Source organism: Oncorhynchus keta, chromosome 1 (assembly GCF_023373465.1).
Source record: "Oncorhynchus keta strain PuntledgeMale-10-30-2019 chromosome 1, Oket_V2, whole genome shotgun sequence".
Lineage (NCBI taxonomy): Eukaryota > Metazoa > Chordata > Actinopteri > Salmoniformes > Salmonidae > Oncorhynchus > Oncorhynchus keta.
Genome location: NC_068421.1, coordinates 39,627,723 through 39,646,354, shown reverse-complemented (window position 1 = coordinate 39,646,354; position 18,632 = coordinate 39,627,723). Strand labels below are relative to the sequence as shown.

General features: G+C 45.9%; 2 protein-coding genes across 5 annotated transcripts in view; one reads left to right on the top strand and one right to left on the bottom strand.

Annotated features, from left to right (window-relative positions):
• Positions 1-7,283, top strand: part of git1 (G protein-coupled receptor kinase interacting ArfGAP 1) — a 28,774-nt gene extending 21,491 nt beyond the window's left edge. For 2 of the 4 annotated variants that reach the window (XM_052524385.1, XM_052524388.1), the window contains 6 exons: positions 2,187-2,492; positions 4,685-4,765; positions 5,099-5,175; positions 5,428-5,604; positions 5,737-5,800; positions 6,056-7,283. In XM_052524385.1, coding sequence (XP_052380345.1) covers positions 2,187-2,492; positions 4,685-4,765; positions 5,099-5,175; positions 5,428-5,604; positions 5,737-5,800; positions 6,056-6,271 — 921 coding nt within the window. In that variant the 3' untranslated portion in view covers positions 6,272-7,283. The remainder of the gene's footprint in view (positions 1-2,186; positions 2,493-4,684; positions 4,766-5,098; positions 5,176-5,427; positions 5,605-5,736; positions 5,801-6,055) is intronic. The other 2 variants (XM_052524389.1, XM_052524390.1) reach the window with 1 other exon arrangement.
• Positions 7,284-8,696: 1,413 nt separating this feature from the next.
• On the bottom strand, positions 8,697-16,782 carry LOC118384799 (uncharacterized). Its single transcript, XM_052519843.1, has 9 exons — positions 16,756-16,782; positions 16,452-16,529; positions 16,180-16,215; positions 16,031-16,089; positions 15,266-15,323; positions 15,012-15,092; positions 14,316-14,495; positions 13,129-13,906; positions 8,697-12,298 (listed from the first exon to the last, which is right to left on the bottom strand). Exons 1-9 carry the CDS (start codon positions 16,780-16,782, stop codon positions 12,183-12,185), a joined length of 1,413 nt encoding a protein of 470 aa, XP_052375803.1. The 3' UTR covers positions 8,697-12,182.
• Positions 16,783-18,632: the final 1,850 nt, after the last annotated feature.

Genomic DNA, 18,632 nt, shown 5'->3' with positions numbered 1-18,632 from the left:
TAGTTTTGGAGTAAGCACTGCAGTTTGTTCTTCAGTGTGTCAAAGTATCAGGTTTCGTGTTCCCATCTGTTGTTACGCCATATTCAGTCACTTTGTTTCTGTTCCGTCTCTCCATGGTGGTATTGTTGTTTTGTTCTCATGAATGCCCGAGCTGTTGTCCCATGTCTGTCCCATCACTCATGTCTAACGCCAGGAGAAATACCAGCCCCTAGGCACACACACGTCAGCCCCTGCACACACACCTGGGGATAGGTTGACAGGTACATACAGATAAAACAATAACACAGTGTCAGTGAGAGTAGCCCGTACCCCTCAATAAACCATGCATGTGTAGTTCCATTATTTTCCAATACTAAAGATCCACCCCCAGTACTGCTAATATGTATGTTTGTTGGTTAAGATGCAGTGCATTCGGAAAGTATTCAGACCCCTTGACTTTTTCCACATCATGTTACGTTACAGCCTTATTCTAAAATGGATTCCATTGTTTTTCCCCCCTTAATCTATCTACACCCAATACCCCATAATAACAAAGCAAACAGGTTTTTATAATTTTTTTTGCAAATATATATAAAAAAAAAAAACAGATCACATTTTACATAAGTATTCAGACCCTTTACTCAGTACTTTGTTGAAGCACCTTTGGCAGCGATTACAGCCTCAAGTCTTCTTGGATATGACACTATAAGCTTTGCACACCTGTATTTGGAGAGTTTCTCCCATTCTTCTCAAGCTCTGTCAGGTTGAATGGGGAGCGTCGCTGCACAGCGATTTTCAGCTCTCCAGTGATATTTGATCGGATTCCGGACATTCAGAGACTTGTCCCGAAGCCACTCCTGCGTTGTCTTGGCTGTGTGTTTAGGGTCGTTGTCCTGTTGGAATGTGAACCTTCATCCCAGTCTGAGGTCCTGAGCGCTCTGGAGCAGGTGTTCATCAAGGATCTCTCTGTATTTTGCTCTGTTCATCTTGCCCTTGATCCTGACTAGTCTCCCAGTCCCTGCTGCTGAATAACATCCCCACAGCGTTATGATGCTGCCCCCACTATTCTTCACCGTAGGGATGGTGCCAGGTTCCATCCAGATGTGACGCTTGGCATTCGGGCCAAAGAGCTCAATCTTGGTTTCATCAGTCCAGAGAATCTTGTTTCTCATGGTCAGAGTCCTTTAGGTTCCTTTTTGGAAAACTCCATGCGGGTTGTCATGTGCCTTTTACTGAGGAGTGGCTTCGGTCTGCCCACTCTACCAGAAAGGCCTGATTGGTGGAGTGCTGCAGAGATGGGAGAACCTTCCAGAAGGACAACCATCTCCACAGAGGAACTCTGGAGCTCTGTCAGAGTGACCATCGGGTTCTTGGTCACCTCCCTGACCAAGGCCCTTCTTCCCCAATTGCTCAGTTTGACCGGGCGGCCAGCTTTAGGAAGAATCTTGGTGGTTCCAAACGTCTTCCATTTAAGAATGATGGAGGTCACTGTGTTCTTGGGGACCTTCAATGCTGCAGGAATTTTTTTGGTCCCTTCCCCAGATCTGTGCCTCGACACAATAGTGTCTCGGAGCTCTACGGACAATACCTTCGACCCCATGGCCTGGTTTTTGCTCTGACATGCACTGTCAACTGTGGGACCTTTCCAAATGAAGTCCAATCAATTGAATTTACCACAGGTGGACTCCAATCAAATTGTAGAAACATCTCAAGGATAATCAATGGAAACAGGATGCACCAGAGCTCAATTTCGAGTCTCATAGCAAAGGGTCTGAATACTTATATAAATAACGTATTTCCGTTTTTTATTTGTAATACATTTGCAAAGATTCTAAAAACCTGTTTTTGCATTGTCATTGTGGGGTATTCTATGTTTATTGATTGATGGATTTTAATCCATTTTCGAATAAGGCTGTAACTTAATAATGTGGAAAAAGAGAAGGGGTCTGAATACATTTGGAATGCACTGTAGTTATACCCATCCACAGACTAGCCAGTTTACCCCCTTATATCCACCCATCAGTATAGCCTATAGATGGCCTATAGACTCCCTTGATCCCCATTTATAATCTTACCTCCATCCATATCTAGTATGTGGTTAGCTAAATGAAGCTCCCTGTACAGTACCTGTGTATGTGGATGGTTGTCCATGTGACCTTTGACACATTAAGGTGACCCTCCTCCCCCGTCCCCACCTCTCCCCGTAGATCTCGCGGATGCAGACGGAGAACAGTGCGTTGCGGGGCGGCCAGGTCGTCGGAGGAGGGGGAGCTGGCGGTTTGGGAGGCGGGGGAGGAGGCAGCCCGGCACATTGGCATGGGGGGGTGAGAGGCGGCGGAGGGGGAGGTAGGGGAGGGGACCACTCCAGCCTAGCCATGTCCTCAGCGCCCGCCCACCGGAGGGACAGACAGGCTTTCTCTATGTACGAGCCGGGGCCCGCCACCCCCAAGCCCCACTCCCACTCCCCGGGCCTGGACTCCCTGACGGGCCGCCTGCAGCCTCTGCACCCCAGTGTAAGTGTGAGCAACGCGCTACGGCCCGCAGGTGGCCGTCGTCATGGTGATATACACCACCTGCCGTCTCTGTCGCTACTGCTGCCTACCTTCTCTACTGCTGTCTGGCATGCACACACCGCTTACCAGTGGAGCGCGCCTCTACTTTAACCCCTACCCTTTGACCCCCAGCCTCTACCGCTGGCGCAAAGCTTTCTGGTCCAGATGCTGCACGCACGCACCTGCCCCAAATACACACAAATACAGAGACTTTGACACTGTGACAAATCACTCTTCTCCTCCACTCACATTACATGAGTTTATCTCTCAGATAGAGGTTTCTTTTGAGTGTAGAATGTCATAATTTTTTAAGCTACGATGGCAGGTATCTTTCCCACCATTGAGTGTCTCTCATAGCTTTCCCATTCCCTATCTCTAGTATGAGTAGCTCAAACACGAGGAGTGTCAGTGGTTTGTCCTGCACCGTTAGCCCATAGCCATACGCTCTTCTCAATGGATCCTTCAAGGCACTGTGTCAGTCACTGACCCACTCGGTCACAGTGGAGCCTAGGGCAGGCTGACTTACACGAGTGTGGGTCAACTGCTGGGTGTGTTGACAAACAGTGGCAATTCAACATGTGGAAATGATCAGAAAATGACGGCCGATCTGTGGTCCGAGGCGCTCTAAGCTAATGCACTACCTACACGCACACACACACACACACACACACACACACACACACACACACACACACACACACACACCCCTGCTTCCAGACACTTCGACTGGTGTGGAACTTGAATAGGAAGCCAGGAGGTAAAGTCAGTCTGTGTGTCTCTATCTGTCCTGACTCCTGTCTCTGTCTATCTGTTGCTCGTATTCTGGGCACTTCCATCTGTCTGTCCTGTCTGTCTTTTGTTGTGCTCATAGTTGCCTTCAACCTTTACATTCCATTATTCATGCGGGTGATGCTAAATCCCAATTCAGCTTGGTTTATCTGTGCATTTTTCCGTGTTTCTTTTTTAGTTTGTATTTTGTAGGGCATTACAGCGTAGCAATTAGCAAATGCACAATTTCTTATTGTGTAGTTTGAAAAACATGTATTTTTATTTTGTATAGAATTTAGAGTTCTATATGCTAGGATATATCTAGATAAGTTGTTTTTTCTGTATATGTCTTGTTGCTCGTACTGTATTTATAAGTAATTAAAAATAAATAAAAAATGATATGGCTATACTATATATCATTTTAATATAAAAGTTGTTTTTTTAAATCAATGTTTTTTTAAAGTTGTACAGTTTTGGACCCCATCATAGATATTGGACCACACGGTGGTAAAACCCAGTGCTCTTTTGAAAAGCACCGATGACGATGACTTCATTTTATGGACATTATTTGTGTATCATATGCCAGCATACAAGTATTCACAGATGTTCAGTCTACATCAAGTTAGCTCTCCACTAGGGAACAGTGAGTGCAAGAGTGGCCTACTTGCCATACTGCCTGGGATAACTCACAGCATAGCCCATTATGTCAGCCAGCTGTATCTAAAGAAGTGTCTAATTGTGCTGACTGTCTGGGCCTGCATAAAGTGTCTCGGGGGAGGGCTGATCCAAGATCAGGGACCCCCGCCCCCTTATTTATTGTAATTTTAAAAGCCTAAACTGATCCTAGATCAGCACTTCTACCCAGAGATGCTTTATGAATACATCTGTTGTGAATGTGACTAGAGAGGAGGTGTGATTTGAGGCAAGCTCATGAAAGTTAACCGTCTCCTCTGTCTTCTCCTGTGTATGTCAGACAGTATGTTTGTGTGTCTGGTAATGTTAATGATGTACTCCGTGTGTGAGCTGTTCTGGGATAGTGACTCACTAACTACTTGGCAGGACCTAGCTCAAGACTCACACATTTCCTTTTGAATTCCAGTCAACTTGGGCCGTACACGTTTTCAGTGTAAACCTGTCCTGGGGAAAGTTGCTCAGCAGTTTGGCTGTTGAGTTTCAAAAATCGAATTTGACCTCGATGTATTATAGGCTACTGTCTCCCCGGACAGAGCTGAGCCGACTCTGCTCAAGCATCTATAGCGCATCCCAGTGTCTGATTGGACTCTTCCTACTAAAACTCAAAAATTCTGTCAGGCAGTGTTCCTTCTGCGGTTCCTCTGTTGCTTTTCGTTCTCTTGAGTTCCTGTCCCGTTCTGTCTATCCTTCAGGTGAGGAAGGGGGGTCCTGGTGGTCCGACACCCTATGGAGGACAGCACCTCTCTAGCTCCATGGAGGTGGGGAGATACATGGTAAGACTGGCTGGCTGTTGCCCTCCCTTACAGTTGGTCGGCTCATCTGTGACTTCCAGTGTTATTAGACTACTTTGCGACCAACCCCAGACCATGATGGCTGAAACCTTCAGTGGCGTCTTATGAAAGCTGATACTGACTGACACTGTTTTATTGACCAATATGAGCTGATGCATTGCTGAGGATTATATATTGCGGCTTAGTGTAAATGTTTGTGTGAATGGCTTGCTTTTGATTGGTTAATAAAGGCCTTGCCATACTCTCACTGATGTCTGCCTTTGGAATCACTACCGCTACCTTTTGACACTGATAAGGTGTTCTGTTTGTCCACAGGTTCCAAAAGGAGAGAAGCACGGCAGTGGCACTGATAGTGACTATGACAACACTCAGCTGTATGAGCTGTCGCTAAGGTAAGGCTGGGGGGGGGTATCTGGAGCAGGTGGCTGGGCAGTGAACGAGTCATTCTCGGGTCTCCACCAACACGTAGCAGGGGCAGACAGGCCCAGCTCTAGGGTCTACCTAGACATCTAGCAGACTGGCGGACTGTTTGTCTTTGTCAAGGACATATTTACTGTGGGTGATTACTTCAGAGATGCTTACCTCTTTGCTCAATGTGGGAATTGCAGGCTAATGAGAGTGTTCTGATTGAATGTGTCCTACAGTAGGGGGCGCAGCAGTGAAGAGGAGAGCCGGGGAGAGTCGGAGGAGTGGGGTGGGGGCGAGGGGGGTGAGCCGGATCCGACCCTGCCCTGCACCGAAGACGTCATCCTCAAGACGGAGCAGGTGACCAAAAACATCCAGGAGCTTCTGAGGGCCGCACAGGAGTTCAAACACGACAGGTAGGGCCCCGACTACAAGACTCACTCCATGACACAGTCAGACTGAGGCTTACGTTGTATCTACGGGGGTAACAAGAATGTGTCTTATGTTTTATCTATGGTTGTAACGAGAGGTTGTCTTATGTTCCCTAGTTTCGTTCCATGCTCTGAGAAGATCCACTCTGCTGTCACTGAAATGGCCTCTCTCTTCCCCAAGGTAAGGTTTTGCTCTAGCTCTCCCTCTTTCTAGAATTTCCTTAAAGATTCCGTATTGTGTGAAACTGCCACCAACAGTGATTATTATTACCAAAGAGGTTGCTTCAAACAACAAACATGTGTTATTTTATTTTTGGCTGCCTGATAGAACAGCAGAATATATACTGCACATTTCTTGGGACCAAATACAGATTCTAGCTGTAGGCAGTAAGTGTTGTCTCCTCTGTGTCTAACTGTTCTCTCCGTCTCCCCTCAGCGGCCCGCCCTAGACGCCGTGCACTGCTCCCTGCGCCTCCTGGCGTCCAGCGCCTCCCGCCTCCAGGTGGAGTGTCGCAAGGCGGCACCCCCGGACCCCTCAGCGCCCGCCGTCGACTACCAGCTGCTCACCCAGCAGGTCATCCAGTGCGCCTATGACATCGCCAAAGCCGCCAAGCAGCTGGTCACCATCACCACCCGCGAGAAGAAACAGTGACGAGGGTTGAGAGGGGATAGACAGGGGAGTGGCGAGGGGAGTTGCAAGACTGACAGGGGGGAGGGGAGGGGAGAAGGATGGAGATAGCCTCGATTTCCAAGCTTCCTAGTCGAGTGATGAATGACACTTGGAAGGTTGGCATCTCGAGGGAGAGGGAAATGCCAGCAAAGGGGAGAAGATATATTGGCTGCAGACCGAAAAGAAGATCTCTGAGGATGAATAAATAGAAAATGAGGAGTCGAAGGTAGGGAATGAAGAGCGGGAGAAGACCAGGTGGTAATATTATATGACAATAGAACAAAGCTGAGAATCCACTGCAGCCCTTGATACTATACCTGAGTGGACTGAGTGCAGCTCTATGGGGGAGGGGACTCTTAAGGAGGAGGAGTGTGGACCATTGAGAGTGTAATTGCATGCGGGAGATGGGCACAGTGGCTCAGCTCTCATCATCTCACTATGATCTCAGTCTATCGTTCCTTTGGAGGGGGGGGGGGGTCCTTTTACTTCAACACCCCTCTCTGTGCAGCACCTCAAACTCTGATGAGACTGAGGCAGGCTGGGCCCGGAGATGGGGCCAGTCAGTGTGGCCTACAAGGGGGCCAGGCCTTGGAAGAGATCCACCCTGCTCTACCCCTCTGTCTCTCAGACAACGCCTCCACTATAGTCCCAGGCTCTGCTAAGGAGGGCCCTTGCTACTCCCTCAGACCCCCGGTACACTACAGCATGTCTTGGCATGGTGGACAAACGACTAGGGGATTTTTTATTTTTTTTTGCCAATCCGTTGGCCTGTACCTCTGGGACAAGAATTACTGACTTAACAAAAAAAACTTACACTGGAATTATTGTGATTTATTATTATTATGCCCATTGTTTTTTATTTTTACTGTCATGAGTTACATTATCATGTATGTTTACGTTGACGTCGTCTCATTAGTGGTTCCTGTTTAGGGACCAGGAAGAGCTGTGACAATACTCGCTCGCCCTTTTGTCTAACTGGGTCTTGACACGAGCACACACACACACACAAACACTTAACTTGTGAAATGGTCCTGGAGCAGTCCAATTTCTCCCAGGTGACGTTTCACTTTTTCCTTCCTATAGATGATTTTTCCCCCTACCTGTCATGTTCCAATATGTCAGTAGCCAAGGGGTTGAACAGATGCCAAAGGGGTAGGGAAGGGGTCAAACATGCGATAGGTAGAAAAATCCCTGGAAGTGGCATGACGATATTATATATTATACAGCCATTGGCTGCTTCAGTCGCTAGGCAAAGCTTATCATCTCAATCGCACTACAGTGGGATGCATACGAAGCTCGCTCTTCAACATATGCCAACTCGAGGCAGACTAGCTTGATGGGGAACAAATGTTTTGTCAAAATGACAAAACTGCACCTGCTGTAGGTTTGTGGGGGGGCACTGGGGAAGCTGCCCTGTTTTTATACTTTACAAAAACAAGTGAACGGTCACACTTCGTTTGGTGACACACGCACTCCAGGTGTTTAGTTTGATTTCTTAGCTTCAAGGACTTTAGTGATCGTTTTGTCGGATGGATCTGGGTCATGTTAATTATGAACTAAACGGTTGAAAACGGACTGAAACAGGGAGACTACTTGGACCCCCGCCACACACAAGGCTTGTGTGATCCTAGACACCTGAAAGCGCTTCCATGTCACCTTGACTCATGTTCTCTGAGCCACGGGGTCCCGTCGTTTCACTAATCCGCCTGACTGCTCTCGTGCTCACTACATGTAGTGAACCTGTAAGGGGACGCGATCTTTTATCTGTTCCCCGTCAAAATATTGTCAAATGTAACGTTCCAATCATGATTGCCTCTGCACATCTCCTGCTAGTCTGGCTTAATACTTAGTGATGTTGTAGCTGTTTGGGTTCCCTGAGTTGATTATCTATCTCCATCTCACACACTGGGACAGTATCAAATACTTTCTTCCCCATTACAATGTCCTCTGTTACCTCTCAGACAACCTGTTGTAGAATAGAGGCCTATATATAAACATATTTTCATGCTATTTTTTTATTAAGCTACATGTTCGTATTGTGTTTGGGAGATCTGATCTATTGATGCTTGTTGTGGTGGGTTCCAGGCCTGAGGGGTAAGTGAATAGGGTCTGAAGTCTGCCACTGGTTAGCACTAAACTCATCTCAAGTCTGAGGGGAAAGGGCTATTGCACAATGCTACGCCGTCCCTCTTCTTCTTAGTGGGCATGTTGGAAATGTCAGTCTGCCTCCATGTTGTGCACATGTTCACATGTGCATCCCGAACACACACACACACACACTCTCATCATCATGTTGTTCAGACAGTGGCACTGCTCTGTGCCCAGTACTGTTTTCTGTGTATCACAAACCTGGGAGATCAGTGATGGGAGAATATATTTTAACAGAAGTAAAAACTGTAAAAAGTAGAACATTGAAAAAAGGTCAATTGTAATGGAAACTCATAAGCTGTACATTTCTAATAAAATAAAAAAAACTAAAACAAATTGTCTTAAATGTATGTATTTTTTGTTTAGCTTGAGATACATTCATTCATCAGGAGGTAAGCCAAAGGCCGTATCAAAAGAGCGTCTCTGGGTAAGCTGTACAAACTACAATCTCTCACTTTCTCTCTCTGGTTCGTGTAGTCACACTTTAACTGTCCTCTTGGTGTGAATGATTTCACAGGTTGTTAGCTTTTATGTCTGAAGTCTTTAACATTTAATCACAGCTCATTACATAGTAGTGGCATATGTGTCCCAAATGGCATCCTATTCCCTTTCCAATGCAATACTTTTGACCAGAACCCTATGGGCCATAATCTCGGTTAACCCAGAACTAAAGTGTCACATTTGTCAGCTGCTCGATTAAATTCTGGGCCCATACGTGTTGAGAAGAGATGCTAGAGAGGGGAGCAGAACCCTCTCTCTTCGCATGTTACAGGCCAAATGTCCCCCCCCTCATATCAAAATATGAAAGATGCGAACACCTGAGAAATCAGGATTTGTACAAATGACCAGCGCCAGAACTACTGCTGCTAATTATCCTCCGCATTCAGTCCCAACAGATTCTCTCGGTTTACATGAAGAATCTTTCCAGCAGAGGTTATATGGGCCACACTAAAAAGTAGTGCACTACTTGGTACGGTCTCGAGGACGTGATGTTGGACATGCTGAAGCCTATTAGGGACAGACATTTACCATTTCAATGGTTACATCCACAATGACACACTATTCCCTATGTGGTGCACCTTTGTATTTTTTATGATTACGATCTTGTCTCATAGTTGCAACTCCCTAACGAGCTCGGGAGAGGCGAAGGTCAATTTCATGCGACCCGTCAAGCCCTGCTTCTTAACACCCGGCCTCGCTTAACCCGGAAGCCAGCTGCAGCAATGTGTCGGAAGAAACACCGTTCGAAGTGCCTTAGACCGCTGCGCCACGCAGGAGCCCAGTGCACTATTTTTAACCAGGGCATAAGGGAGCCCTAAAGTTTCTATTGACAGATACAGAGTCTACAAAACGTTAAGAAACACCTGCTCTTTCCATGACAGACTGCCCAGGTGAAGACCATGATCCCTAATTGATGTCACTTGTTAAATCCACTTCAATCAGTATAGATGAGGAGGAAGGTTCAAGAAGGATTTTTAAGCCTTGAGACAATTGTGACATGGATTGTATGTGTGTGTGCCTTTTGAACGGGGTATGGTGGTAGGTGCACGGTTTGTGTCAAGAACTGCAACGCTGCTGGGTTTTTCACGCTCAACAGTTTCCCGTGTGTATTAAGAATGGTCCACCACCCAAAGGACAACTTGGCAACTGTGGGAAGCATTGGGCCAGCATCCCGGTGGGAAGCATTGGCCCAGCATCCCGGTGGGAACACATTCTACACCTTTGTAGAGTCCATGCCCTGAAGCATTGAGGCAGTTCTGAGAGCAAAAAAGGTGTGGAACTCAATATTTGGAAGGTTTTCCTAATGTTTTGTACACTGTATATGACAGCTGCTCCATTATGGTGATTTTTGTTTTCACGGTTGTAATTTCATTACTTAGTAGGATATGACTGAAGATCATTATTCTATGTATACATTAGTATTGTAAATAAGAGTGTACACATCTACATCTGGTACAGGGCTACTAGTAAACATCACACAGTAGTTAAAAACAAATAAAAAGCCCTCACAGGGTATTGCTGCTCCCAAGTGTTTTCATTACCACGCATAGCAACATCATGTTCAATCGTATTCTCGCACAATTGCGAGGGAACGGGGAATTCATATCCTGTGGTTGTTCAAAGCATAGAAACAGAATCTCTCTAATTCTGTGGTTGAAACGGTTAGCTTCCAACCGATAGCTTCATAGGAGTACACTGGCTGTGTAGTAGGAGACGAGAAATAATCCACATACAAATCCTCTCTGTCCGTGTCTTGATTCACTGCAGCCACCTTATATTAAATAACTCACAAAACATGATTTAACCCCCCCCCCCAATCACACAACAGCATTTGATGGTCTCGTACCCACTACTGCAACTGACAGCCCGTTGCTTACAACAGCAACTACGCTCCCCTCCAGATTTATTTGGACAGTGAAGCTAAACCTTGTCATTGGACTCCAGCATTTAGGATTTTAGATCACATGATTCACGAGGTGACAGTACAGAATGTCAGCTCGAGGGTATTTTCATATCTGTTTTAAACATTTAGGTAAGGAAAGCACTTCATCTCGTCCCCCCTCCATGTTGAAGAATCCACTTAGTGTTAAATCATCAAAAGTTGAGTATTTGGCTACATATTCCTTGAACTCCGTGACTACATCAAGCTTCTGGCTCTACAATTTGTTGGATATATTTGCAGATTGTTTTTTTTGTTGCTTCAGATTATATTTTGCCCAACGGGAAATGAAGGATGACTGGAGTACATTTATTTCTGAACACTTCCAAATGAATCCTGATCATGCCATGATTAAGACAAATGGTGAATAGTGATGAGTGAGAAGGTAACATAAGCTGCAACAAAACATGCTTATCCTCTCACCATTTCCAATAACAGGAGAGGTTAGTAATTCACTCATCATTATTCACGATCCATTCATGATTATCGATAATCATGGTAGCAGCCACATTAATGTAGAAGTGTTCGTGTTCAGAAACATATGCTCTTCCTACAATAAGAGCTTGTAGGGTCACAAGCTTGATGTGGTCATTGAGTGCAAAGGATTATGGGATCAAATACAAAACTTGACTACTTTAATACACTAAGTGAATTTGTCCAAATACTTTAAATGGAGAAGTCATTTCTAGAAGGTAAAATAGATATGAAAATACCCTCAAATTAAAGGTTGCCTCATATGAAACATTTGACCTAAAATAAAAAATAGTTAGATTCACTATCCAAACACAAAAAGGGATTACTTTAGATAAATGAACAGGAAATGTATTGAACAAAAACTCCCTTGTCAATTCTGTCGGCCAACCAGTGGGTGTTTTCTGGGGTTGAATTACATTTATTGTTGGCGCCACACCCGCAAATCTTGCTGCAAACCTTCATATGGCAAGCATGAATACCAACTACTTAGAAGTGCGTAGGGAAAGGCGTATGTTTCCTAAGTCTGAATCGGCCCCTACGAGAACATTTGAATGCGTAGTGAAATGGTATCATTGGTGGTGATTGTGAAAGAGATCTGATTGAATGGGGTTTTATACTATGGAGTGTTGAATGACAGTTAAAATACTAAAATATTCCTTAACGATAGAAGATGAATCGGAAGTCTCCTTACTAAAAAAATCCATAAAATGCTCAGTTTCTTCATCAGAGCAGTGTTATTGGGCAAATGGGAGTACCCTGCTTTTAGGTCCCAGTGTCCTTCCTTCTCCCAGGGCTAAAGACAAGATGGGTGTAATAAACAGATGTCTGTTTCTACTCGTCCTCCTCTGTGCTGGAGCTGGGTGGTAGGAGGACACATTCCTGTCTTCGGCTCTTGGACACCCTCCTCTTCCTCCTCCCTGGCATCTTCAGCCTCCTGTGGATCACATCTAAAACACAAAACACAACTAGACTTTTTAACCTTAGAGGTTTTTAACCTCTGATCAATTTCCGCCCCAATGTTTTTTTATATTTTTTTTAAGGAACTCGGGGTCTCAACTTCAAAGTTCAATCTTGAAATGTGGTTGTCCATCAGCTTTTTTGCTCTGTCAGTCGCTTAGTGAGTCAATTAGCCCATGTCAGCTAACATTTTTTAGATTGCTCAGTTAGTTTAGCGGCTAGCTATCTAAACATGATATCATGTTCCACCAGCCAGTGGGCCCCCATAGATTGTGTTAATCTCACTCAGATATCATATTCAAAACTGCAAACATTTCTCTCCTCCCCATGGCAAAATGTGATTTACCTGAAATGAACACCAAAACTACATCCACTGTCAAGAGGGGGGTCATTAAAATGTTTTGCTCAAAATGTGGGTGAGTGTGGTGGGGGGGGGTATGGATGTGGATATGCAAACCCGCGAGCAACTATGGCCCCTCGTGATGAGTTCATATTTTTGGTGTAGACATATTGTACATGCGCACAATACCCCCCCCCCCACACACACACACACACACACACACACACACACATTCCTGTGCCGTTTCAGGAAGTCGCAGGGAAATACGAGTCACTGATGTATTATGTTGTTGTATTATGTTAATCTTAGGCAAATGAATAAACGCTCTACTAAGTTCAATCCATTTTTTATATGGTTGAATTCCATTTTAAAGTCTGCATTCTGTACTTCCGTCCACATTCTATGAAACGCGGATTTTATAGGGCCCAAAGAAGTGTGTGTTGGGGAGGGGGGGGGATGTTTAAGTCCAAATGAACCCACCTGCCACGCTGTCGTAGTCCTGCTTGGGGTCATGCCAGTACATGCTGGGCGTTGTGCGCCACTGGCGGTAAAGGCGGGTGTGCAGCATGGAGAGTGCCAGCAGCACCAGGAGGAAGCCCAACGCCGCCGCCGCCCACACCGCCTCGTCTGTCCGCGGAGTGGGCAGCATCCTGTCACCGGGTCCAGCCGCGGCGCCCTCTAGCGGAGCTTCGGTCTCAGTGCACTCGCTGTGGCCCACCCCACCATCACAGTCTGCTCTCCTGTCCTGGCTGTTCGCCTGTGTGACAGCAAACTGATTACGCCGACTCTGAGACAGAGCCTTTTCCCTCTCGGTCGGAGAGTTACGGGGCCGTCTCTCTCCCTCGTGTCTGCTGCTCTTCACCCCTCTCCCCTGGATGTCTCGCGGTTTCCCGCTCTGCCTCTTGTCCTCTGCTTCGTTCTGGTTCAGCCAGTCTGTTTCTCTCGCTTTCCCTCTGGGCTCTTTGTCATCCGTGTAATTTTCTCTGCGGCGAGGTTGAGTCACTTTGAGTCCTTGGTCCGTATCTCTCTGTGTAGCCCTCACTATGGCTGGGCCCTGTGCTTCAGGTCTGTTCAGGGTAGTCCTGTTGGTCTTGGTGACTGCTAGAGGCGGCAACATGGTGGTCTGGCTCTCTTTCTCCCTCCCATCGTTCCCGAGTGCAGCTCGGCTCTTGCGGACCCTCCCTCTCCTCCAGTCTGTCACCTCCAACCGTCCATCCAGCAGCAGAGCGAGGGTCTCCTCACAGCACTGCTTCAGAGACTGGTGATGATCAACAAATAGGCACACTCAGTAAATCATACAGTCAAATCATCGAACGACAGCTTCAGGACATCATGTTACTTTACACCAGTGCTATTTAAAGTCGGGGTCGCGACCCTGGTTGTGGGAAAATTCTAGTGGGTTATATTTTCAGAGTATTTTTATGTACATTGGTTCTTTTAATTTGGATAAGAGAGATGAAAATGTAATGAATTGGAGGTCATTTGTGGATGTGAAAATCAAAATGTACAGATTTGACAGTTGTTTCATTAGATTTGGGGTGGAATGGTGTCCCCTGAAATTCTGGCCAAAAAAAGTGTGGTCCCCACTTAAAGTTTGAATACCACTGCGTTACACTGTCTTTCAAATGTTCAAACATGCAGTGCCCTCTCTCTGTCTTCTGGCTCACCTTCTTTGGGTATGAGTGTTTGTGATCCGCAGGATGGGTCAACAGCAAGTTATACTTCCTGTTTGGACCCACATCGCCACTGTTACCGTGTGCCGCTGTCAACTGCAGCCAATCACAGACCTCCGGAGTGGTCACCTGGGACAGCTCCAGAGTGCGACCCCAGGACACCAGCGCTAACGGCTTCAACAGGAGAGATTCAGTCCCCACAGGGTCATGTTCAGTAGGCACCAAATGGAGAAAAAGAACTGATGTGCTTATCCAATAAGAAACGCTTGTTTTCCTCCTTGTTTTGTATCTGTGTGCCCTACTGAACACAACCCTCATTTCAATGACATGCCACTGAATGTGTTCCACGGTGTTCCACATTGTTAGAAGGAACATTCTGGTGTCTTGTTTCACCGTCACGACTTTTGTCTATGCATCTGTTGGGATGTCAATTGAATGCCCTGCTGTCACAGTAGACATGTTGTCGTCTGTTTTCAGTGTAATCTAGAAACGGGTTCAACTAAGCCACTACGGAGTACCATTGTGGGTTTTCTAGAATCCTATTGGTAAGGAGATGGTTCTATTGGGATATCAGTTCATTCACAAGCTAGTACAGAGTAGATGGTAAATTACTTCTACTGATATCTTAGTGTAAGTAAAGATAATGTTTCCTTTAAGACTGTCTTTTGTGTGTGTGTGTGACTCACTCACTCTGTGTTTGCTGAGGTCAGGGTGTGGCGTTATGATGTAGTCAGACAGACAGCAGTGGCCCAGGACAGACAGCAGGTCACGCTGACGAACAGGAGCACACGGATGGTACAGCAACACTGTTGCTCCATGCTGCAAACACACACACACACACAGTAGAGGCTGATTAGAGTTGGACAATCAGTTATGGCAATACTAGACTAATTAAAAATATTAGCTATCTCTGAGGTTGGTTGGTTGTGTGTGTGTGTGGTCACCTGCAAGTTGTTGAGCCAGCGTTGAGGGGGCAGTACAGGTACTCTCCACTCTCTGCCCCTACAGTCCGGTGAGCACCACTACACAAACCACCCACATAATGACAGGATAGTAAATGGAACGCAACACAGGAATCAACATTAATCTCTTTTTTATTTTACTACCATCTTGTCTCATCGCTACAACTCCTGTACGGGCTCGGGAGAGACGAAGTCATGCGTCCTCCGATACACAACCCAACCAAGCCGCACTGCTTCTTAACACAGCGCCATCCAACCCGGAAGCCAGCCGCACCAATGTATCGGAGGAAACACCATGCACCTGGCAACCTTAGTTGCCACAGGAGTCACTAGTGTGCGATGAGACAAGGATATCCCTACCGGCCAAGCCCTCCCTAACCCGGACGACGCTGGGCCAATTGTGCTTCACCCCACCTCCTGGGCACGAACCCAGTCTCTGGTGGCACAGCTGGCGCTGCAGTACAGCGCCCTTAACCACTGCGCCACCCGGGAGGCCCCGACATTAAGCTCTCAGAGGCACTTGTCCATCATGCAAGTCAGGAGCTGTTTCTATTTATGGTTGTCACTTGCCCAGAAAATATATTTGGCTCTTTACATACATTTATTACATTGTCACATTAAAGAATTATTACAAAGTCATATTTAACTGACAATGGGATTTCACACAGGTTCCCAGGTGAGTGTGTATTTTGCATACTTGGTGATGTAACACTTCCTGTGTGTGTGTGTGTGTCTGCAGCATCTTACCTGTTGGGGATAGTGTGATTGTAGGTGATGGGTGTGTCCATGCAGACGTGCTCAATCGGCTGAGATCAGATACAAATGTCACGAAGAGACCAGGCGTGATAATAATGCTAGCTCATTGTGCTTTCTGTTTGACAAGTTGATTGATTTACCTGTGGGGGATACTCCGTCTCAATGCTAGGAATCTTCTGCAAACAGAGGAGAGAGACCTGGTTTGCACCGTGTTCTAGCAACGGATTTGCTCGGGGAAATGCACACAACAAACGGCACAATATGAAGCCAAGTGCAAAAGATAAAATAGGCGACATAATCAGAAATGCTCAAGTTTACATGTAACTCATGCTTACAGTAGTTTACTACCAGTCGGTCTGTATGTTATGTGGAACAGTGGTTCAATAGGTCAAGTGGTGAGCTACATGGTTACCTGGGTAGTAGACTCTGGCCAGGAAATCACAGGACAGCTCCATACAGCTGACAGGGGCAGGTCTCTCCCCAGCAAGAGCTGTCAGTCACAGAAAACACATTATACAGACACAAAACTGCCACAGTTTGCTTGCTGTCTAGAGTGGTAAAAATACAATCGATAGCACATATATTAATCATGCCATTGCTTTTCTTCGTGGTCGTTGTTCAGAGCGTCTAACAATTATACTTGAAGCAGGCAATACAAAGTCAAGTGAAGTGACATATGTCAGTATAAAATAGTCTTAGAATGATTCACAGTGTACCTTCCCATTGTCACAGGCTTGCCACATCGACCTAGCAGCACAAGACAGAACCAAGGACAGCCACAGTCCGGACAGCAGAGTCGCAACCCGTGGAGACATTCTGCTGCACACAATGGAGAGTGCGCTAGTCACCGCGCTGTGATGATCTTCTGGGATGTATCATTTCATGTCATCTCTTTAGCTAAATACATTTTGTTTTTCAGAACAGCCATTAGTCAACATGTGGATCATCCCATCCATGTACCTCCCAAGGCTAGGACCATCAGCGCGAGCAACTGCAAGCCCTCTCCAGTGCAAAGCGAGGCACTGATGCTGTTTAAAGCTGGTTTCCGACAAAATACTATATTTCAAGCTCTCCTTTTCTATCATCGTGCCATTAACACTGGCTACGGCATCTCAAAGGGGACAGAAAAGGTAGGTTCTTTGTCTATGGGTTCTACTAATTTCTTCCACATGGTGGCGCCAGATTATCACGAAACCATCTGAACGCTGAACACTTGAGGGCAGCAAGAACACAGAACACTGTCCGCAAATGTTAATGTGGAAATCCGTATGGGAAATCCACACCTCAAAATTCATATTTAAAAGGTGATCGATAAGATGAACAAATACTTTCAATTACAAGTACATGTAGTGAGTAGGCTTATAGAATGTAGTGTCCTCTCACCATTCCCCAAATGTTTGACCAGAAAGGTTATGCCTAAATGTAGGCAACCTTGCACCGAAAATTAGTTTATTTTGGACAAATTCAGGTAGGTTCCTCCCGTTTAATTTGCTTCTGTTTGGTTCCTAGTTTTACACCCCAGTGTAAAATGGACTAAATTTGATCCCTTCAATACTATACCACAATGAATTTGATTGATTAGAAATCCTTTACCCACTTTAAAGCGCGCAGCTACTGGCATTCTGTGCTTTTATACCACACAGTCCTACTCAATTCCGCTTTTTATTTTATTATTTTATTTGTCACCCCTCAGACATTTACTATTTTGGTTGGTTGGTCTTGAGGCAGCAGTTTGTGTTTTGTGAATGGAAAAAAGTTGAGCAAGGATTGAATCATAATAATAATACATTTAATTTGTAAAGCACTTTTCTCACAAGGCCCATAAAAAAACAATAAAACAATCCAAAACACAGAACACAGACAACATTCAAAGCTACATTACCAAAAGTATGTGGACACCAGCTCGTCGAACAGCTCATTCCAAAATCATTAGGCATTAATATGGAGTTGGTCCCCCCCCTTTGCTGCTGTAACAGCCTCCACTCTTCTGGGAAGACGTTCCACTAGATGTTGGAACATTGCTGTGGAGACTTGCTTCCATTTGGCCACAAGAGCATTAGTGAGGTCGGGCACTGATGTTGGGTATTTAGGCCTGGTTGGGTTGGGGTTCCTGAGTTGGGGTTCCAATTCATCCCAAATGTGTTCGATGGGGTTTAGGTCAGGGCTCTGTGCAGGCTAGTCAAGTTCTTCCACACCGATCTCGACAAACCCTTTCTGTGAGACAGACCTCACTTTGTGCATGGGACATTGTCATGCTGAAACAGAAAAGGGCCTTCCTCAAACTGTTGCCACAAAGTTGGAAGCACAGAATTGTCTTGAATGTCATTGTATGCTGTAGGGTTAAGACTTCCCTTCACTGCAACTAAGGGGCCTAGCCCAAACCATGAAAAACAGCCCCAGACCATTATTACTCCTCCACCAAACTTTACAGTTGCCACCATGCATTCGGGCAGGTAGCGTTCTCCTGTCATCCACCAAACCCAGATTCGTCCGTTGGACTGCCAGATGATGAAGCTTGATTCATCACGCGAGATAACAGATTTTCATTGCTCCAGAGTCCAATGGCGGCAAACTTAACACCACTCCAGCCAAT